Genomic DNA, 22,969 nt, shown 5'->3' on the forward strand with positions numbered 1-22,969 from the left:
AACCCAAATGCCCTTTGCAGACTGATTGCAGAGGTCTTCGCTCTCTTTTACTATTGTTATTTTGATTGCATTAATTCATATTTGTATGTTTGATTGTCAATAATATATAACACAGTATGACTACATATCTCAAACTCTATCATGACTGAATACAAGTGTTACTGGAAGAACAGGGACTTTACCATTAGACAAGGTAGGTAACTGCCTTGGCTCCCCAACTAAATGCCCCCAAACTGCTATACATTTATTATAGGTTTATATATGAGAAATATTGAATGATGTTACTATTCTAACTGATTGATTGGTAATAACTTACAAAAGGTGCCCAAATAAAAAATATGCAACTAGTTACTGTTCATGCCATGAAACAGCAGCATCCCCAGTTTGATTCCAGTCAGGGATGTTTTGCATGTCATGCCCGTCTCTCACCATGTTTCCTGTCTGCCACTTCACTGTTGACTATTCAATAAACGCAAAAATGCAAGAAAAACAAACAACAACAAAACCCCCCTTAAAAAAGTAAACTTCTACTTCAGAGGAAAGCATTGCACCACTACGTGACTTGACAGATACGTTGCAGATTCAGATTTTAGCCACAAAATAAACCAAATAATAATTTATTATTATTATTAGTAGTAGTAGTAGTAGTATTGTTATTGTTGTTGTTAATAATAATAATGATAATAATAATAATGATTTTAATGATAATAAAACATCCAGTATTATATATGAAGTAAAAGCTCCACCTTGAACACAAGTAAAGTAAATTACAATATAAACAAATACACTGTGCCTCTCTGTCACTCTCGAATCCAGGACTTTTTACAGTATATTTACTGAGTGGTCATTTTACTTAAGAAAGAGGATTTAAATACTTCTTCTACCATTGCCAATACCAGCATTCTCGCCCCTGTGCGAGAATATTACAGGACTCATATTTTCAGTGCATTTTAATGACGCCGAGGTCTATGTTAGCTCTATAAATGATGGAGAAGATTTTTTAAATTTTTAAATACTGAAAACAAATGAAGGTCAATAAGGACTCATGAGTTCAAAGTGTTGATTTACTGTGGTTTTTGGAGCTTTGTTGCATTGATTATGCAACAACGTGAAAAGGCCACAAGGCACGAGGAACTGAGCACGTGTGCCCACGTCACAGACAACACCCCCGTCCGGCCCTCTGACGTCAATGTGAACTGGTCTTCAGGTCGGTCCGCCGCTCGGCCCCGCGCTGACACGCCAGACCAGCAGTACACACACCTTATGAACCGTCGCTCTGTCGGTCCTCTTTGATACAGACGTGATTTTATCAGACTCGCATAAGAAGAAGAGTATGGTGGCTGCTTGAAAAGAGAAGCAAAGATGGCACAGAAAGACACACTGCTGCATCTCTTCGCTGGAGGGTGAGTCACATTAAAGCTACTGCCTCCAGCCGCAGTGACTTATTAATAACCCTCAAGCTGTTAACGCTACACGAAGATGGGAGCTTAACTACATGTTCTTTGCTTTATAAGCCTATAAATCAAATTAAGTTGCTAGTTATTTTAAGCAGCGCAGTGCCGCTAGCCAACTTGCTAACGGATACTGACACGCAAGCTAACATAGCTCGTATTAACACGATTATTTCCTGTGTAACGTTCAACTGCTGTTGTTTACTAATTTATCTCAATTATTTATGATGTTGAATGACTAGCTAAAATGAACATACGGCGTTCGTTGTAATGGTATATGCCTTAGACAACTACTGAAGCTAACGTTGTCGTGGACAATGAACCACCACCCGGCAAAGTCTTTGACGTCGGTGCGGAAGTGTGCTAATGTCTGTTAGCCAGCAAACCGTAGTCACTTAATTTGTCCCTTAGAGGTTATATTCTCCCTGGGGCTGACAACACTATGTTTCAGACCATATATTGTGTAAAAAATTAAGCTGTAGTTTGTAGCTCAAAACTGTAAGTTCGCGACTGGACGTGGCGCAGTCCCGAGAGTCGTTAGCCTTTAGCTAAAATGATGATGTCCTTTAAGTTAGGTTTGTTACGTAAGTCGGAAGCTGTAGTTCGCCAGCTACTATAGCTTCTCTGGTCGAGCTGGAGGCATGTTATTAGTATAAATAGTAAGCACGGTGATATAACAACGAGCTGAATAGCACCCAGCCAGTGTTAAGGTCACATTTTAACAGCAATGGCTAGTTAAAAATGACGCCATTTTACCCTTGAAATGTTATGACGACCATTTAGGTTACTAATGTATTTTTAGCTACTCCTGAATATAATGTGGAATAATATATGACAGTGAGGTTTTGGACCACTTTGTTTGAGGGTCAAGGCTTAATCATAACACTGTCAGTAAAATGTTTATTTACTAAACATTTAAAAACCAGCTGAGCTTGTGACAGACTGACAGAACATGTTGACCAACCAATATTTAGTGTGCACCATGTAACTTCACAGAGATGTTTGTCATTTTCCCCACAGTCTTGCACCCATTCTCATTGATTTCTTATCTTTGGGATCAGGGTCATTGCCACAACAGCTCCTCCACACCACATTATTTCAACGTGGTCACAGGAGTTTGTTTGTAGGTTATGTAATCCAGAGCGTAATTTCTTTTTGCATAATTTCCATTAATTGTATAGTGGTGGTATAGTGATCAGTGGATGAACAATTAGGTTAGGTATTACTGTGGCTAAGGTGTTTTGGCTGTGTCCACCAGACTTGAGACAGTACAGAGGCTTATTCTAATCTGTTCCAGACTTTTAAAGCTTGTCCCGGACAAGGTTGCAGACACCGTTAATAAAGGATGTACCAGTGAGAGCTGTCAAGAACTGAACGAGGGAATTAAACATGCTAAAAATGCAAAAGTGAACTCGGGCAAACCACTCTTTCCTGGTACAATTAGAGTGTCTGAGATGGAAAACGCTGTGCACCACATGTGTTTGGTTAATTTGAGTATTTCCACTGCAGAGCAAGAGATTAGTCTTTGAGCATAATTGTCCATTGCACTTGATCAGCAGCTCCTCAGATGTTATACGATGGGGGGAAAACACTCAAAAGTCACAGCTGATAGGTTACTTTGCAAATAATTGGTCAACACTAGTCTAAGCATGTTATAAATTGTTTTACAATAATCTGAACATACACGGTTATGCACATTGAACTACACATTGTCTACTTTGTTTGCAGGGTGAAACATCCAAAACTGTGTTTACCTAATTTTCTATACCTATGTCAATTTGCAGATGTAGTGGTACAGTGGGAGCCATTGTGACCTGCCCACTGGAGGTGTTAAAGACACGGTTGCAGTCTTCTGGATTCACTCTCCGGCCCGTCTTCCAGGTCCAGCTAGGCACCCTGAGTGGTACGGGTGTCATCCGACCGGGAACTGTTACCCCGGGGTTGCTACAGGTCCTGAGGTAAGGTGTTTGTTGATGTTGTTGTTAGGCACACTTTGCTGCAGAATGCTGGGTGGGACTGCCTTGAGGGTTTTGTATTTTTCTACTTGCAAACACAGGGACAAAGTGTTCCTTCTTCACAGCTGGTGCACTCTGCTGTTTATCAAAGCTGCCATATATGGGCGGACATAATTGTTAGCTGCTGGCTTTTTTGTAGTTACATGGTGGCATGCCTGGGAAAACTGTTGGCTAGTTGTGAAATTCGTGTTTCAAAATAACTAGGTATGGTTGGAGTAGTTGCATGAAGTAGAATACTTGTAAAGCCTGTCATTTGCTTTCTGCTTTTATGGGCCACTAATCCTGTCCTACGTAAAGTGAGGATTAAGAACACAGTTCCCTGCTTGTATCTAGTGTCCTTAACCAGCTGTTTGGGGTGACACAAAACCTTTTCCACCAGGCCTTGAGACAAGAATATAACTATTTTTTGTGATTTCTATTAAAGTAGCCTAATTTATGAGACACCTTAGGTTCGGAGAGCAGAGCTAACGAGAAGAGGTTTTAACAAGGGTGCTGCATCAGTGTTACATTACACTCAGAGTACTGATGTCTGAACCGGTCTACACTGGTGTCGACTTTGGCTGTAAAAGTTGTGAAAGTCAGAGAACAAATACTTTCATTTCAGTTTTAGATTTTTTTTTTTAGAAGTTTTTCAGTTTACCATAACTGATGATTCAAATGAATTTTCAGGGCTGGTGGAGAGTTGTCTTTTGCATTCATAGGCTTGTGTTTTTGTTCTCTATTGTTAACTTCAAACCTGTTCTCCAGCTATTGAAACCTTCAGTTACAGATTGGACAGTACTTTGACCTGAAAAGGCCATTATTGTGTTTCTAAACTCATCACTGTTTGAGAAGAGGTGTCGGGTATCAGTGAGAGAGCGATTTTAATTTGTTAACACTGCTTGAGAGAGCAGGTGTACATAACAGAAACCAACACAAACAGCAGTCGTACCTTCCCCAGAGGGACAGACCTGACTGTCATCTGGACAAAGAAGGTCACTACCTGCAAACAGTTAACAAACTGAGTGGGGATGTGGCTGACGTGACACTGCAGAGGGGACTGGGTTCAGTGTAGAACCTTATGCATAACCAGCTGAGGTGTACAGGACTGGTGTAATACTTGGAATGATTTCAGGAGTGAGCTTTGATACTTATTCCCTGACGTTAATCACACACAGACTGAGAGACAGTTTAGTATGAACATTAATGAATATGAATAACACTCTGTCGTATATTTTAGGGTGTTTGATGGCTTCCTGCTTTTGTTTTAGATCGATTCTAGAAAAAGAGGGACCAAGATCACTCTTCCGTGGTCTGGGGCCAAACCTTGTCGGTGTGGCTCCCTCAAGGTAAAGTGAAATCTCTGTCTACACGTCACACTGTTCACCATCCTTACACATCACTTTTCCTTAACACTGTTCACCATCCTTACACATCATGTTTCCTTTAACAAAGTCCTGAAACTATGAGGTCATCTCAGGGTAATGATACCTACTTGTTGTTGTACAAGTCAGTGATAACACATGAGTCATCCTCGTATTCAAACAAAATAAACAAAGCAGAGGCAAAGAAGCAGAGCGATGAGTTCTCAGTAGTCTGTTGTTTTCGTGCATCAGGAGACCTCAGGAGAGTTTATTATACTGTGGCCACTAACCAAGGAAAATAGAAGAAGAAGAAGTCTGTGTTTATATTTTGCTCTTAAATGGTTTGAAGCGTTAACCGTCCATATAAACAGGAAGTTGTTGTCCCGGCAGCAACTTCCGTGTCCTCCCACAGAATTTTATAAGTAAGCTGCTTTTGTTTGTGTTTGCCACAGTATCTGTCAACACGAGAAGGCCTCTGTATTTGGATTTAAACTTTTCTTCACTTATAAATAAGATCAGGAACAAATAAAAAAACGGAGGCACAGAGTTTAACAGATGTGCTAATGGTCTAAATATATTGATAATAGCTGAATAATCTTTGCACTTATAAAATATTTTGAATGAAATATGACCTTTACACCGGCAAAAGTTCAGTCTTAATTTGTACACTGTGTAAAGTTTCAATTTCACCTTTTGTTCTATTTTTAGTGTCAACAAGTGGTCAGTGCTTTGCCCTGTGTCCTCATAGTAGTATAACCATAAAATGTATTTTCTCAATATGCCAAAACACAATGATTGGACTTTGAGACAGTATTCTGAAAAGGGCCACAGGTTACATATACTCTGCCCATGGTTAATGAATAGCCGCAGCATGATCCTTTACTCAGTAATTCCATTGGCCAACTTAGACATGATCACATTCAGAGCAGCTCTGTGGGCATCAGCGGTGCCCAGTGCTTATTCAGCCCATTCTGGTGCAGTGACGGTCTGTTCCAGAAGCTGAGCAGAGAGCGCAGGCACTGGAGGACAGACTGCTCTGGATACATACACTCTGTGAAAGATCCACACCGGGCCAAATGGATCCATTTACATAATTGCACAGCAGTCATAAAACCACATTCACATACTGAAAATGCATTCGTATTTAAGCACTGTGTTAATCTTTACAGCTGTGTCTGTGTAGAGTTCTCACCAGTTTGTTCTCTGTGTTTCAGAGCCATTTACTTTGCTGCTTACTCAAAATCTAAAGAGTTATTCAATGGGCTGTTCGTTCCTAATAGCGGTCCGGTGCACATGTCCTCTGCTGGTGTTGCAGGTGAGCAGTCTGCGTGTTAGCCTTTGTTACATAAGTGCAGTTAACATTAACTAAGAAATCAAGTTTTTAGACCTTCTATATTTTTATCTACTCTGCAGATAAATAAAACAGTCCCAATATGAAACTCTTAGCCCATGAAATAATCATTACAGTCAATGAAATCAAATGAATCAAATAGGTCATATTTATTTTCTGACTGCTTTATATTTTATAGATTGTTATGCTGCTTTAATTCCCTAGATTAATTCCCTTTACCATGATTAAGAGTTACATTCATACTGTGCAGTGTGAAACTGAATATGCTTTGTCTGTTTTCAGCTTTCGTCACTAATTCTCTGATGAACCCCATCTGGATGGTCAAGACCAGAATGCAGCTGGAGAAAAAGTGTGTACACTCTTAATTTTACTTGTCCTGTGTGCATGTAAAATGTAAGTTTTAGGCAGACTCTGGTGCTCTGTTTTAAATCTCTGTAAAACAATCTGACTTATTTTAGGGACTTTGCAGGTGGAAAGGCATATGATGTGACCTTTAACAGTCGCTTTAACAGAGCCTGCCTTCATGACACTGTCCTTGGGTTATGCAGTGTGTGAGACTGAGCTTGTGACTTGGCGCCATAAATACACAGTGCTGACGTAGTGAACTACGTGCAGAAGAAGAGTCTATATTTACATTACCAAGTACAGGGCAGTAGTACCATGAGAGTTCACAAGAACAAGTCTGTTCACCCTGTGTTTAAAAAAAAAACAAAAAAACAAACACCTGTCCTACAGCATGAAATGGTGGCCTCGTGAATGAGGAAGAAAGGCTCAAATAGTATCAAGCATAACTCAGTTAATGTTATTCTAGTTACTCATTCAACCTAACAAGAAACTCCCAGGATGTCTCAAGTTCCTGTTAAGGTTTAAAAGTTGACTCAACACTTAAAAGATGAACAGAAATGAAAAGGTTTGGTTAACATTTGAATTTTAGCTTCACAAACGAGAAAACATCCTGCCTTGAATGTTGTATTATGAATAAAATATTTACTGTCAGACTGTTTTGTGGCTCTGGTCACTGGTGTGGGGCGTTCATAATTTTTGGAATTTTGTAGTTCGTATGATTGATTTTTATTTATTTAGTTTTAAATAGTTGACGATTATCAATTAAAATCATTGTTACTTGCAAATCTTTACATACTATAATTTTTGACTTTATAGAACCTCATTTGTTTCACTTTTCAGAGCCAGAGGAGAGAAGAAGATGAACGCACTGCAGTGTGCCCGCTATGTTTACAGAACGGAAGGCGTCCGAGGCTTCTACCGAGGCCTTACTGCATCGTACGCTGGCATCTCGGAGACTATGATCTGCTTCCTCATCTACGAGACACTAAAGAAAAACCTCGCCAAGAGCCAGTTCACCTCACCAAACAATGAAAAGGAGAAAGGAGCATCGGACTTCCTGGGTCTGATGATGGCAGCTGCTTTTTCAAAGGGTTGTGCCTCCTGCATAGCCTACCCACACGGTAAACATCTGCACCTGTTCTTTGTCTCTTGCAACACAACAACTGAACCTTGAGAAATGATTTAAAAACTAACTTGAAAAATGGTTTTGTCTCCACAGAGGTTATTCGGACAAGGCTGCGTGAGGAAGGCAGCAAGTACAAGTATTTCTTCCAGACAGGGAGGTTAATAGCAGTGGAGGAAGGCTATGCAGCTTTTTATAGAGGACTCATTCCACAGCTAATTAGACAAATCCCTAACACAGCCATCGTCCTCTCCACATATGAACTCCTCGTCCATCTGCTGGGAGACTCCAAGTGAGGATGTGTTTGAACGTCAGGTATTCCGGAAAGACGGATGCCACACAAAGCCCAAGGCACGCTGAGCAACAGACTTTTGAAAATGCAGTACATACATTTTTCAGTGTGGTGCTAAAGGGACTTTTCAAATTCAAAAGTGTACTGTTATCCAAAGAGCTAAGCACATTGTTTTACTGAAAGCTTGTCATTAGGAGTTTATCAAAAATAACGTAAGAAGTCCTGGTTCTTATTAAAAACTCCTTACCTGTGAAAAAAGGTCATCTTCTTAGAGGACTAGTGTTAAGTTAACTAAATTATTTTATGTTTTGTTATTTTATGACAGTGTTTGTTTCCTTTTTATCAATGTTTAATGTACCAAGACACATGACTGGTTTAGTTAATGAAGGGAAGTAATTCAGAAGAAGTGCTAGAAATAGTGCTGTTTCCTGCATTGTGAAGACCATACAGACCATTTTGACTGGTGTACTTTCACAAATACAACGTGCTGGTTTTGAAGTTTGAATTAAAGAGAAATTTATCATATTTTTCATTAATATAAATATCTATATCTATAGATATATATACACACAAACACATATATATATATATATATATATATATATATACATACATACACACACACACACACACACACAGGCTTATCTGTATGTTTTCTTTGTGAGATAATCTTTTACAATAAGATGAGAACTTTGATGCTTATTTGACCAGTGGCTCAATAAAATGCATCAAGAAACAACATTAGTCGGTGGTTGACCCAAACGCTGACGTAATTATTCTGTTAATGCACGAATCTGCCTTTAATGTATAGGAAACTAAAAGACACACGAGGGATGTTGCATTGTACAAGCATGGTTAAACAGAAATCACAGGATATATCAGGGACTATTTGGCTGGTTCTGTAAAGTCCAAATATTCTGATGAATTAATTTAATTAAGGCTTTGTACCTGGTGATCCCCTCTAAATGTGGTTGAAAATATATTTGAGATCAACATGGCTGAGAAGTTCTTTGTTTTTTTTCCTTAAGGATCTCAAATGTATTTTACGTTCTGGGACTATTCTTAATTTCACCAGGAAAAGGTGTAAGCTCAGTGCCTGAAATGTGCAGTAAATGCTCTCCTTAACTCTATATAAGGAAAGTAGAAGATAAGGTAGTGTTTTCATGCTATGACTGAACGTCAAGGTGTTGTCCTATCGTTTTCTTCCATGTACTGTAAGTTGTGTTTGTTTTTTGTTCAGTAATGCCTGCTTCACTTATAGTTACAGATCTGGAAACAAGTCTTCCACTGTCTCCAAATATCATGGCTATAAAAAAATATGCAACTACTTGGACTTTTTCATGCTTTATTGTTTTACAGCATTTAATTACAGTAGAGGTAATCAGGATTGTATGACCTTGATGGTCAACATGATATATGAAAAGCCAAAATGAAAGCTAAAGTGGCACCTGATTCAATACAAATATAAAATGCAAAGTTTTTGAACACATATTCAAGCCAGTATTTAGCAGAGGTACCTTTGGAAGTTATAACCAGGGTTTCTGGTGGATAATATGTCTGCATAAAGACTTAGAACTCCCCATTCATTTTTCCAAAATGGCCTGTCAAACTGTAATAGGGACCTCAGTCCTAACACAAATTCTGGATTTGAGTTCTGGAGTAAGGTTAGACTCTGATTTGGCTCTTTTAAGGAGTTTTGTATGGAAAATATGTCACAGTTCTCTTTCAAACTGAAATAGGTTTTCAGGATTGGTGTGTTTTTTAGTGAATTTGTACAATCCACAGTACTCATAAGCCTCCAGGGCCTGCTAACCCTTATCTGTTTGTGATGAGTAGTCAATACAAATGAGGCATTAATAGGAGTTTCTCTGCAGTAATATTTGGTTATGAACAATGAACAGGAAGAAAGACCAGTCATCTATGACGGGAAAATGACAAGATGTAAAAAAAAAAAAAACAAAACCAAAAAAAACCCCAAACCCTGGGGCCATCATTGGGTAAGTCACTCAGACTAGTGTGAAACTCTGCTGCAGCCCAGACGTGAGTCATCAAAAATTGTTCCTTCCAGTTGTGGTTTGGTTGATTCATCTGCATTGTTGTCTCCAACTGCGAAAAACAGGCTCTAGACCAAAATGTTTTAAGAGGGAGGACTGGAGCAGGAGTTGGCACGTGAAGCAGGGTGAAAATAAGGATATACTACCTTGTGCTGGTGTTGGATTTCTGAATGGTATGGGTATTTGGGCTATAGCTACGAACGTGATGGATGTCTATGTCATTTATAGGCTGCTGGTCCCCTATAGTATCAGTCTTCCCTCTCTGTAAACTGTATAAATAGCACACATTTCTAATAATCATAATGATAATAATCACCCCTTACGAGTGTTTACAAGGTATAAATATGGCTTTATTGATGCTTAATGGAAAAAAACAAAACACTGCTTTAAAAATGAATTAAGTAGCTAATAAATACAAGTTTGGGGTTTCTGTTTTTTCTCATTGATAAAGATTAATGCGTCTAATGTTTCGATAAGTCAGCATTTCAGCCTTCATGTTTTTTTGTTTTTTTTTTGTTTTTTTTTTTTACAACTATCTGACTGCAGTTATAAACGTTGATAAGCTGTTCATAAATGGGTCAGAAGTCCAATTGTCTAGTGGAGTAGATTTCTGACCAATTAAACAGCTAAAAGCTTTACTCTGGAAAATCATAAACACCAGCCAAAGGGATACTTCACAGCCTTGCAACCCAATATAATACTTTGATGGTTTATAAGTTATAGCCTATTTTAATGTGATTATGGCAATATTTTTTTTTCAGTAATACGGGCACAATCACTTATTTTCAGAAAGACTTCAAAATATGTGAACCTATTTTTTTTTTTAAAATATACCACTGATCCTGTGTGGAGCGCTTTATTTTTACGCTACGCCCCCACCTACAGTACAGTACCGTACAGTAGAGACCCTCCTGCACAAAGACAGAGTTTAATGGGTTTAAAACGCAGCGCTGCGGTTTCTGGTGACCTCTGGCTGCTACAGGAAGAACGGCTCAGCACCGGGATAAATTCCCTGACTGTTGACGTGAGGACGGCGCCCTGACCTAACGCTGCACCGATACTTCATTCGGACATCATTTTTACTGTGACAGCCACCCGGACTCAGCAGCTGCAGCCTCACTTGAACTCGACTCGTCCATGAATTAGCATTACATCTCGACAATGTCTTCAACTAGTTTACAGCTGGGTCAGTTGATACAAGTTAGCCATTAGCTCTCAGTTCAGTCAGCCAGCACACTAACCAGCGAATGTCTCGTGCGGTTACTATAGCATCATCACCACGACAACAGCGGAACGAACGTGTGACGGAACGCTGAGTGGAACGATGCTGAGATTCCTCCATATTCTGTTAACCGGTGAGCTAATAACGGCTGGCTAACGCTAAGCTAATGTTAGGTAGCTTATGTTTCCCCTCGATTATGCAACGGGATGACCTGCAATTATTTGAGCTTTGCTTGACACAATTGAATTTGCCAGTAAGTTACATTGCATTCTTTAAAGGGGAAAAAGTTAGGCTCCCGTAATGTAGCATTAATGTCCTAATAAGGTCTTAACTAGCTAATGTTAGCTACAGTCTTATCATCATGACAAACTTGTAGCTAACTGTCCTATAACTTTAATTGATATCACGAGATTCCTGCCTCTTATTGATGGAGCTGTCTGCGTAATATACACTCAAGTTTATTAGATAAGATTAAATCAGTCTTTATACAACAGTCCTTCAACACGATGCTGTTGAATTGTACTGCGTTATACTATTTAGTTTATTGATATAGTAAACTGATGGCTACATTGATTTCTGTCAGCACTGTAATTAACAGAGTCAGAATGTAAGGTAGAAATGGTGGAGTGTTACTCTGCTTGGGCACCATAATGGACCATAAATTGTCATTTGAATGAAACACCATAATGCAAGCCTGCAGCATCTTTTGTGTCTGAGACAGCTGGTCAAGTTTCAGGTTGACAAAAGTTTCATGACATTGTAAGTGTCTTCACATTTTCTTGTATACCTTAGTTTGGCTCTCAAATGTTTGAACAGGTTGGTCAAAGTAAGCACTAAAATCATTATAACTCAATGAAGCAATCTATCTGACCTCCATGAAAGATATTCATAAATTAAAAAAAATAAAAAAGCACAGTCCATCTGTTGTCAAAAGACTGCCTCCAAAATGGCCATGAAGTTGAATAAGCAGTTTCAGCAAACATTGATTATTATAATCTTAATGGAAGGATTTATTGTTGGGCTGTTGTATTAGACTGCATTAGTTTTAGCTAGAGTTAGGTGTACTTACTTAGTCTGAAAACTGAATGTCAATACTAGCCTTTAACAACATTTTGTCTGAATTTTTATCTGCGTTAGCCTGACAATAATTCCATGTTTGTAATTTCCTCACAGGTCTGTTAGGTGTTCTGTGGGAGAGAGTTACCGCTTTTGGTAAGCCTGGGTTTGATATAAAGTTGCTGAATCCATAAAATCTGCAGCCATTCTTCTACCCACTGTTGCTAAGTATTTTAGTTTTTTTTTCTGATCCACAGATAGGATTAGACTAGTGGATGGGGACAACAAGTGTTCTGGCAGAGTTGAAGTACTCCGCCATAATAAGTGGGGAACGGTATGTGACCATGGCTGGGACCTCCGGGAGGCTGATGTGGTGTGCCTGGAGGTGGGATGTGGCTTAGCTGAATCTCCTGTTCATCGTGCAGCATTTGGTGCAGGCAGTGGAGAGATCTGGCTGCAGCATGTCCAGTGCTCTGGACATGAGTCTAGTTTGTCACGCTGTGGTGTCGTCCTCCACAGTAACCCCGACTGCACCCATGAGAATGATGCAGGGGTGAAATGCTCAGGTGAGACTGCAAACTAACAAGGCTTTTTCAAGACCTAGTGATTACTGCTGTATTGATTCATACAGGCTGTCCTAGTTATTGGCCAGTTCCACATACATGCATACTAATACAGATACTATTTTTAGGATACTTACATATTTAATCTTTGAGTTGGCACACATAAACATGAAAATAACCTTGATACTGTATATCCAAAACATTATAACATGGACAAATACCTGGGCCACTTAGGTGTGTACCTTTTCAGTTTGTAATTAACCTGTCTTTACTCATAGGTACCCTTTTAATGCCCACCCTCTCCCTGCTGTCACCTCACACTGTGTTCTCTCCCGGGGAGGCTGTGCGCTTCAGCTGCAGTGTTCTGCTGGGTCACCACCCCAGCGACTTCCACCTGTACAAGCATGGAGTATCCACGCCACTGGTTACACAGAGGGTCGACCAGAGCCAGACTGGAGTGGAACTGACACTGTCCGACATAGAGACTTTCCACCAGGGCAGCTACAGCTGCCGGTACAGGATCAGGGGCTTCTCTCCTTCTCAGCTGCACAGCTCTCCACCCAGCAACTCCATCAATATCACTGTGGGTGAGTCATAACTGCATTGTGTAATCAATACTGACTCCACCAACACCCATTGCCACATAGCACATTTTTGTGTTGTGAAATCTACATTGGTTTATGTTTGATTCTCTGCCCCGACTCAACATAATGAGTTGAACTAATTTTTGATTTTAATTCCCGGTAACCCACTTTCAATTTATTGAGTCTCAACTCACAACACGCAAACATTTTTTGTTTTGAGCATGAAAGCTCCTTCTTATCTTGACCTTTCGGGATAGTGTGACTGTGAAGTGCTGTTCAAAGATCCAAAAAGCTAGTAGAAAAAGCAAGGATCTCAGAGCTTAGGTTGTTTTGTTAAACATTTGTGTTTTCACTGCTACTGTCTATTGTCATTTTATGTTTCATTATAGCTGTGTTGCTTAAAATTGCTACTAATTTTGATCCATTTGTTTCAGTTTTCTGTTTCAGTCATTTGTATTGGCAAGTGTACATTTTGCATATAATGGCGTTTTTCACCTGATGCTTTTTAGTTTGTTTGATTCCTGACTTCCATTTTAATTACTTTAAAATCTAGAGTAATTAGAGATGGCTGCAATCTTGGAACCTATTGGCTATCTGTCTGACTAAAGATTTAGTCTCTGGGGGCAATGGCCGATATTTTGGGCTTCTAGCGTAGCCAGCAGATATCCGGGCCAAGACTTCCTCTTACGACTGTTGTTATGGTCTGATTAGTAACTTGAGGTGGTCCAAACAACAACTCATCTCTATAAACAGATATGTGAATATGAATGCAGATAAATTAAGAAAAAAGCTAATAAAAAAACGAAATCATCATCAGACGATGGCTGATTGCAAAGATTGCATTTTGACCAAAGTATTCCACCTCTTTTGCTCTCCACGTGGACTGTTTAGCTGCATGCAACCAGCTAAGTTGCTGCTGTCAAGCTATGTTGATTGGTTAACACTACTCGGACCACAAATGGAATTCTGAACAAATGTCCCGTTGCTGACAGATCTCTTCATTCACATGCAGATATCTGTTAATGGAGGTTTGAATATCCTGCGATAACAAATATGTATTAGAAGGAAAATTGTAGTAACTCTGTATGATCTTGATTGACCTATTTAATTCCTGTTTTTGGTGATCACAGTGGAACTCCTGACTCCCCAACACTGGTACAACACGTCCACTGAGGCCCCGACTGGTGGTGTCATTAAAGGCCACAGTTTTAACATCACCTGCTCCACCCTGCAACAGTACCCTGGGGGCTCCTTCCAGTTGCGCCTCATCCGCTCCAACGGCACAGTGCGCCAGTCTCTGCCTGCCCTCACCCCGTCTGTCACTTTCACCTTCCCCAGCGCCCAGAGCTCCAACGAGGGCTACTACTACTGCCTGTATCGGGTCCAGCTGGGTGGACGCACTTTTGTCTCCAGAGAAAGCCAGCCACTGCCTATAGCCGTCAGAGGTGAATATTATAAGAATTCTTTGTGTTCAAGGAGACCTACTGGTGTGTTACATTTTTGCGTTGTTAGCGCTATAACATCAGTTTTGAGTCTAGGCTAAGCTGAAGTTTTGTGGAGAGAACTTTGTGTCTTGCTGCTTTGTGTAGTTAAATACTATTTTTGTTGGACACTGCGTATTGGCACTGGTTAGATATGTTCTTGGTGTCTTAAATCAACCGTAGGACTGGAAAACTGGGTTGAAAGTACGACAAGCCATGGACCCTTCTAAAATCTTCAGTGTCATTGGTGTTAAGTCAGCATGAAATGAAGTGTGGACAAACTATTTTTCAGGCCAAGGTTTTGGAGATGGGTTTGTCTTAGCTTAGATGTTTTGACTGGTAACAGAGTACTGCTCACTCAGGTCTATGTAGATTTAAGCTCCATCAGAAGTGGCACTGTGTTCATTGGCCTTGATAGTGTTGTGGATGTTGTGGCTGGCCTGTGGCAGTCTGACATGACCACAATCACAAGTTTTTCAGAGATAGTCTCTGTCTTTTCTGGCCACTGTCTGGTGTGTCTGAGTTGCTTATGCGGAGAGGCAAAGTGAAGTATTCTTGAGAGATAACATAGTGACTGACGGCCTCCCTAGGACATATGTGGTAATATACTGAATATGAATTATATAGATTATGAAAGGCATCCTTTTTGGGGGAGGGCTGTTAGGTTCTGTATCTGTGTGTTTTGTGTACCTGCCCCTTTGTTTCAGTAAACTGACACAATCATTGTTCCTGTCCAATCAGTGGCAGCGGAGCAATCTCCACATCCTCAGTCCCTCTCTCAGCCAGCAGACTTTGCAGGAGAAGAGTCTCCTCCACATCACATTATTTGTTCTTGGTTTTCCTTTGTTTGATTATTTAATTCACTGACTTTTGTCTTATCTAGTTCAGTTTTGCTTTGTTCATGTTATTTCCCAGAGCCAGGACGTAACAATATTATACTGTATGTGGTGTGTGCTACAAACTTGTGTGGCTAAAAAACAGAATCATACCAAAATGTATTAATTATATTTTTTACATTATTGATATTCTAATTAAACATTGCTGAATGTTTTTGTGCTTTTAAAAAAAAATCAATCTCACTTAAAATGTACTTCAGCTAAAGTTCAGAAAACACATTCTCAATGTAACTGCATATAACTCCTCTTACCCCTCAGACCCAGATCCAGTACTAAGTCCAATGGTGATCAGCTGGCTTGTGTCTGGCCTGACATTTTTGGTAGCCGTCATCATTATCATCATCGTGGCGAAAGTGCTGTGCAACAAAGAGAAGAAGCCTTCTGAACTGGAGCGAGAGACCAGAACCTGTAAGTCTTTGTTTAATTTTTCCAAAGATGTGATTTCTAGAAAGCATCCTGTTCATGTACTTGATGTTATACATGTATTTCCATTTACAGGTGTGGACAACACTTATGTTGCCTTATCAATTAACAAGCTATGACGGAATACGCAGGCAACATATTAGTAAAGGTATGGAGGGTCATGATTCCTGCACACACTACTGTACAATGCCCATTAAACTGTTTATCTTCTTCAAGATTTTCATGGTTTATAGTTTTAAAACAATGAATTCGAAAGGATTTCATATTTTCTTGTGCTTTTCAGTCACCTTTTTGCAGAGTTGCTTGGAGTGCTCCTTTGTCTTCATGGTTTAGGTTTTGGCACAACACTGACTCACTAAAAGCTGGACCTTCCAGACATGCATTTATATTAAAATGAACTGAAACTCCTGGATTACACACAGATATGATCTAACTTAACTAATTATGTGACTTCTAAAACCACATGCCTCCATCATAAATGATTTAAGTGTGTCCTGTTAGAGGAAGAATACATATGCAGACATTTAAAATTTACCGGTACATACGTTTGTTTTCTATTTTCATTTTGGCATTAGAGGATCTGTCCTGGCGATCAGTGTAAAACTAAAAAAAAAGCATTAGATCTACTTTGATTCAATGCCATGATAAAATAACACATGAAAACTTCCAAGGTGGGGTGAATACTTATTAAAAGCACTGTATAATATTTTACATGTCATTCTCAATTGTTCTGTGTTGCAGAATCACCGGAGCGGACAGTCAGACGGCTCTCACTGCATCCATTGTGGATTAAGGCGGCAGGAGATGTAACAAAGAACCAGACAGCTCGGTGAGCGACTCACAACTTTGGTGAAGGCAGCAGGTGGAACCCGTCCAGTACCAAACATAACATAGATCTGTTTAAGATTGCATTGCGTACCAGATTTCTGCTGAAGGACAATGGATACAGTTTTACAGTGACATGTAAGCTAATGGACACAAACGTTACAAACAATTCCCTAGTTGAAGTCACTACAATTTAGATTCAGTCTTGGCTGCTGACCCCAAATGTGTGGAGTGGAAAGCTACTACTAAAAGCTCAACTGGGAAACTGTGACATAGGTTCCTCAGGTCTTTGTATGTGCTGTATAAAAACAGTTTTTTTATTTATTGCCGGGTAAAGTAATGACTAAGCTCCACTGGCTTACTGTGTACTTGCTTCCACACAAAAATGGTCGTTAGAGAATTTTTTTGTATTTTAAGTCTAACCCTAACTACTAAGCATCCAATGTAATTTACCATGTGTACATTACTGCACTTTAAGCGTGTAAATAGAAGCTTTTATTGATTAAAATGCTGCTGTTGGAGCTTCTGGGTTGAGTTTTATGTGTGAGAAAAATTAAGCTTGACAAACCACAGATATTACTGCATGTACTGAAGGTTAATTTAAAGCATCATATCAAACTACACCAGAGGAGAAAGCTTTATCATAATGCGTAACGTGGTTCCTTTATTTTCTTAACCCCAATCATTATTTAAACATTTATGGTATTTTGCTCATGAATAAATCACTTGACACTTCAAAAGTTTACATATACAAGCTCTTTTATATTTTGTATTATGAAACAACAGTACAAAAATATCACATCAAACTCTACAGGATGAAAATGTTGGATGATGTGGTGCAACTGACTGATATATGAATTAATCCTTCTGTAACACAGATGAACATATCAGTATTACAGCTCGTAAATAAGGTGCAGATTCTTTTATTTTTACTCAGGATACAAACTTTTTCTCCAGCTGCTGATGACACACCAAATAAATATTAAGTTACATCCAATTTGTTCTTACAAAACCACTGAGGCACTTGTGTTATGGTACTAGAATACGTAAGTCTTCCTGACAACCGTAAAAAGGAAGCATTGTTCTTCTCAAAGCTCATAAAGTACAGGATTTGGTCTTCATATTAATAATACACTAATTAATAATGTTTGACAACCTTACTTTACTACAACACTGAAAAATAGGAACATTTTGAGATTCTGAAACAATCTGTTTTAAGTATACACACTTTAAGATATGGATACGGATTCTGTTTAATGTCTTTTTAGTGTTAAAAGTTAAATATCACAAATTTAAACATCTGTCTATAAATCGATGTCCAATTTTGATGTGAATTAAAGGAAATATCCCTATCATGAATTGTATGATATGGGTCAAAAACTGACTTGCCGAGGCTTAGATATAATTGGCTGAAGTTCACCACAGTAAAAATTAGTTGAATGGCGTTTTTGTGCCAAAAATTAAAACCACAATCAACATCCTAATGTCTTAATGAATGAGACGATGAATTATGGCAATCCACTTAAATTGCTCATATTGAGAGCTGTAGCATTAAATTTAGATAACTGCAGGAGTGAGATCTGGACGGTATCTCCAAACCTCAACAGATCAGAGCACCTCTGGTAAGATTAAGTAATAGTGTATGTTTTTGACTGCACTGTCCTTTTAAAGTTGCATCTTCATATATTCTAGTAGTGGTGCTATTCCAAATGTGGTTGAGGATTATGTGTTTGACCTTAAATTATTAATAAGCAAATGAACTGTAAATATAATGCACAAAAATATATCATAACCAAAAATTTCAGAAATGTCTAAAATAAAGGCATTGACCAAATTACATTCTTTCATTAAAATCCATATTAAAGTAAAACTGCCCTTTAAACTGCATGAAATTAAAAAGAAATCATTCTATTCCTTTCACGTATTCGTTTGACTCCATATTGGCGAAAACAATGTAGAGTAAAACTGCCACAGCCAGGAAGAACACAAACTGAACCCAAAGTGGGATGAGGCGAGACGACTTGGCAGCCTTCGGAGCATCTTGACCAGATCTCAAGGGCGTTGATTTCAAATAGGTGGGTTTGTAAGAGGATGGTGTGTCGTACTCGTAGGGTCTGAAAAGGAAAAAGAAGTTACAATACTGCACTGCACAATAATGTGTCCGCCACAGGCTAGCATTAACCAAATGTGACCTTGTTTTGACTTTAAACTCTTCTTGATTCAAACAATTGTGATTTTGGTTAAGCCACCATTCATCTGGTCCCTTTTGATTGATATGTCACAGATTAATATTAGTGTAGTGCGGCCCCTTGTAGTGTAACTTGGGAAACATTGTAAGAGGTTTAAATCTTTGCATGCTTCTTATCCTGCTGTCTTCTTGAACATGCAACACTAGATTCTTAAAATCTGAAATCTGCATCAGTCTGTTAAAAAAGAAGACAAATTTGAACCTGACCACAGCTGATTACACTCCTCCACTATGTGCAAATACACTTACTCATCAACAAAATCTCTTCCACTGTATTCAGGCCTCGACCTTGAGTAGGAGCCTGAGTAGGACGCCCTGTAACGAGGGACATAAAAAAAAGACATAAGTGAAGGATGTGTTTACTACTCACCAACTGAGACAACAACAATCTGTATAATTACTGTACAACTTACTCATGCTCATATTCCCGCTCGTTCCACTCCGGTCTTGACCTCATGTAAGGCCTATTAGACAGAAAAAAAGTAATAAATAACAGACTGATTTGTATTTGATCAGGTTAAAAAGAAAATGTTAAAGTAAAAATGGCAACAAATGATCAGATGTGACAGTAGAGTATTTATAAGAGAACTGACCGGTCTCCTGAACCGTCACTCCTGACCTGCAGAATTAGAAACCGAGAGAGAGGTTATAAGTTATGAAATGTTACAAAATTGTTCATTTAAAGAATATATGGCATTTAATATAAGTACATTTGAATGACCCTTCTTAATAAGAGTAGAAAACAAATGAGTGTTAAGTTCTTTTGTATGTTGTAGAGATTGTGAAGCACTCAGACAAATATGTAATTGAAAGATTTCCTATGTTGTTGTTAGAAATTGGTCATTCAAAACATAAGTTCAGGGGCTAATGGCATTTTTTTTTTTACTTTTAACTTCTATCTGCTGTTTGGTGCTGGGCAGGTTTGAAAGCTTTAACACTTAAACCCCCCCCCCAAAAAACAGCCAATAACAGAGCGGATTAGAGCGAAACTAAATGAAAGCTATAAAAGCTCCATACTGGACGTAATTATCTGCCAAAATTAATTTATTAAAGGAAATTAAAATAGTTATATTTTCTTATTTATCATATTCATCATCAGGATACTTGTTGTGGTCAAGTTTTCTTTGTATGCATCTTTCCACTCTAGTAATGCGGATAAATAGACTAACACCAGGCTGGCAGTGTGTGCAGAGATACTTACAGGTGTCCTGTGAATGAAGGTGACTTCCTCCTCTGAAATGAAAGAACACACATTAAGCTAAATATCAAGTATACATTTGATTACAGTGTTTCCCGCAGTGGCAGTGACAGAACTGTGTTATGTGCTGATAGTCGTGGAGCTGGAGAGGTGACTGCATGTTCATGAGCATGTCAAGACTGTTGGTGTCAAACTGGAGCTTCTTCAAGGGTTAGCCAGTGAGCTAACATTGCATTTATCTTTAATTCTACGTCTCTTTCTGAGTTTAATTCAGAGGCTTGTTGTATTATCGGGATGGAAATGAGTTGGCAAAATAGTTTTGTTTTAGCGTGAATGTGTCTTATCCCGCTGCTTTGCTTCGATTTACCTTCTTTAATCATATTATGTATGAAAACTGTAGAATGTAGCTGTTACAATTCTGTTATAAAAGTTATTTTCTTCTTTTTTTAATTGTTTAATTAGGTTTATTTTAGTTTAAGTTATTCTTTCTTTTTTCATTGTGCAGAAAAAACAGGATACAAAGTAAGTGAAGAAAAAGTGCAAACCAAGAATTCAAAACAGAAAAAAACAAAACAAAACAAAAAAACAGAAGCTATTTCCAAGTGGCACAACGCATTTGACAAAAACTGGGGGCCCACTGTTCTGATGACCAGAACAGTGGGCAAACAGACGATCTGAAAGATGCGGACAGAACAACAAAAACACCACAAAAAATAAATACACAAATTAAATAAATAAATAAATAAATAAAACACAGAACTTATTACCATCGTCATCATCACCATAATAGATTACATATCTGTACAGTTGTGTGTGTGTGTGTGTGTGTGTGTGTGTGTGTGTGTGTGTGTGTGTGTGTGTGTGTGTGTGTGTGTGTGTGTGTGTGTGTGTGTGTGTGTGTGTGTGTGTGTGTGTGTGTGTGTGTGTGTGTGTGTGTGTGTGTGTGTGTGCATAAGCATAGGTGTGTGGGAGAGGGGTGTACAAGGGTGAAAAGTTATAAAGGTTCAATACTACAGTCATAAACAGAGGTTATTAAAATACCTCCCATATATATTCCCCACCTTTAAAGGGATACTCCACCGACTTAACACATGAAGATCAGTTTATGTCATCAATCATGAAGAGCACTACTCAGCCTGGAAAAACACCTGAATGACCTCTTCTGTGGCTGTAAATCAAGCTGTATTATGTCTGAGAAGTTTCATTTTCAGTTTACACAGATTGACTAAATGGAGGTACTAATGAAAGATGCTTTCCATTTGCATTATGGGAAGTGTAAGATCCAGTGTTTTACTAGATGCTCGAACACATTGAGTTATAATTAGGGCTGTAATTTAAGATTATTTTCAGAAAGATGTTGATTATTGTTTCCCAAAGCTCAAGGTGACATCCTCAAGCCTTAGTTTGTCCCGATCAACAGTCCACAACCCAAAGATATTCAGTTTACTGTCATCACAGACTAAAGAAACCAGGAAAAAACTCACATTTATTTGAGAGACTGGAGTACTGAGATATTTTTGCGACAACAATGTCTCAAAAATGATCGTCTTACTAATCAGTTAATCAAATTATGGTTGCAGCCTAGTTACAACACCTGAGCACAGATTTTTAACATTCTCGTCTTAATCTGTCTCTCTCAAAAGACCAACAACCTTTTGCTGAGTTAACATTCAATTTAAACCTTTGAATAACTGTGACTACTTTCCCCTTTAAACAATATATATATACATATATTTACAGCACAGAATCACTCGTGACTTCCTTTCAGTCTTCTAAATGTGAATATGCTCTTGTCGTTTGATACTGAGGGGTCTGTTCAGAGTGTGGGTGGAAAGTGTGGAAACGAAAGTTACCCTCTTCTCTGTAGTAGGTTTTGTCAGATGCTGGTTTAGCTCTCTTCCCTTTGGCCATGGCTTCTCTTAGCTTCTTCTCATACAGACTTCTGGTGGAGCCTGAGCACATGAAGGGCCACATAGTGAACAGAGACGGACAGAAAACCACACAAAAGCTAACACTACTACTGGGAACTTGGGAACTTTGCACAGGTGTGGGGAAGGCCTGTGAAACGTTAGTTCAATGAGTAAATCTGAGCCACTTACCGACCACAGGACCGTGTTTGATCCCGTATTCATCGAGCAGCTCGCTTATCTCCTGCGCAGTCTTACTACTCAGCGCCGACATGTTTACTCTGGAAGAGTTTACTCTTATTACCCGTTTCTGTGTCTGTGTTGTGTTGTTTAGTATGTTCCTGTTTCTGTTAATCAGGCGATAGTCTCAGTTGTTAAAGGTGATAACAACAATGACTCCTCCTCCGTTACAGTCGGAGAGCTCGTTTTGTTGCGCTGGACGATCCTCTGTGGAGTCAACGGTAGGAGATATATTTTTCATAGGATGTCGAAGTCATAACCAGCCATACTCTGCCTCTGATTGGCTAAACTTAACCAATTGCACGCCTCATGTCTAAGTATAACCAATACAACCAACGAAGACAGCGACTAC

The 22,969-nt window shown here is 38.9% G+C and overlaps 3 protein-coding genes across 3 annotated transcripts; 2 read left to right on the plus strand and 1 right to left on the minus strand.

Moving 5' to 3' along the window:
- The first annotated feature begins 1,207 nt into the window (after positions 1-1,207).
- On the plus strand, positions 1,208-9,247 carry slc25a33 (solute carrier family 25 member 33). Its single transcript, XM_062427370.1, has 7 exons — positions 1,208-1,403; positions 3,236-3,409; positions 4,717-4,794; positions 6,024-6,124; positions 6,443-6,509; positions 7,346-7,626; positions 7,725-9,247. Exons 1-7 carry the CDS (start codon positions 1,363-1,365, stop codon positions 7,922-7,924), a joined length of 942 nt encoding a protein of 313 aa, XP_062283354.1. The 5' UTR covers positions 1,208-1,362; the 3' UTR covers positions 7,925-9,247.
- Positions 9,248-11,008: 1,761 nt separating this feature from the next.
- Positions 11,009-17,688, plus strand: si:ch211-150o23.3 (uncharacterized). Its single transcript, XM_062427753.1, has 8 exons — positions 11,009-11,329; positions 12,370-12,408; positions 12,510-12,818; positions 13,094-13,402; positions 14,530-14,844; positions 16,035-16,184; positions 16,275-16,347; positions 16,941-17,688. The coding sequence occupies exons 1-7, from the start codon at positions 11,299-11,301 to the stop codon at positions 16,316-16,318; spliced, it is 1,197 nt and encodes a 398-aa protein (XP_062283737.1). The 5' UTR covers positions 11,009-11,298; the 3' UTR covers positions 16,319-16,347; positions 16,941-17,688.
- A 77-nt stretch (positions 17,689-17,765) lies between these two features.
- LOC133988194 (emerin-like) lies at positions 17,766-22,754 on the minus strand. The gene is made up of 7 exons (XM_062427754.1): positions 22,570-22,754; positions 22,324-22,422; positions 20,474-20,505; positions 19,866-19,891; positions 19,686-19,736; positions 19,522-19,587; positions 17,766-19,138 (listed from the first exon to the last, which is right to left on the minus strand). Exons 1-7 carry the CDS (start codon positions 22,649-22,651, stop codon positions 18,928-18,930), a joined length of 567 nt encoding a protein of 188 aa, XP_062283738.1. The 5' UTR covers positions 22,652-22,754; the 3' UTR covers positions 17,766-18,927.
- Between the last annotated feature and the right edge of the window lie 215 nt (positions 22,755-22,969).

This window comes from Scomber scombrus, chromosome 10, assembly GCF_963691925.1.
Source record: "Scomber scombrus chromosome 10, fScoSco1.1, whole genome shotgun sequence".
NCBI classification, from domain to species: domain Eukaryota; kingdom Metazoa; phylum Chordata; class Actinopteri; order Scombriformes; family Scombridae; genus Scomber; species Scomber scombrus.

Coding starts and splice junctions, on each gene's coding strand:
- si:ch211-150o23.3 (XM_062427753.1), top strand. CDS start 11,299: ATGCTGAGATTCCTCCATATTCTGTTAACCG. Junction 12,409..12,509: donor GGAGAGAGTTACCGCTTTTG/GTAAGCCTGGGT, acceptor TCTGATCCACAG/ATAGGATTAGACTAGTGGAT. Junction 16,185..16,274: donor GGAGCGAGAGACCAGAACCT/GTAAGTCTTTGT, acceptor TTCCATTTACAG/GTGTGGACAACACTTATGTT.
- LOC133988194 (XM_062427754.1), bottom strand. CDS start 22,651: ATGTCGGCGCTGAGTAGTAAGACTGCGCAGGAGATAAGCGAGCTGCTC. Junction 19,892..20,473: donor CCTTCATTCACAGGACACCT/GTAAGTATCTCT, acceptor CTAATTCTGCAG/GTCAGGAGTGACGGTTCAGG. Junction 19,588..19,685: donor GAGCGGGAATATGAGCATGA/GTAAGTTGTACA, acceptor CCCTCGTTACAG/GGCGTCCTACTCAGGCTCCT.
- slc25a33 (XM_062427370.1), top strand. CDS start 1,363: ATGGCACAGAAAGACACACTGCTGCATCTCTTCGCTGGAGG. Junction 6,125..6,442: donor GTCCTCTGCTGGTGTTGCAG/GTGAGCAGTCTG, acceptor GTCTGTTTTCAG/CTTTCGTCACTAATTCTCTG. Junction 7,627..7,724: donor CTGCATAGCCTACCCACACG/GTAAACATCTGC, acceptor TTGTCTCCACAG/AGGTTATTCGGACAAGGCTG.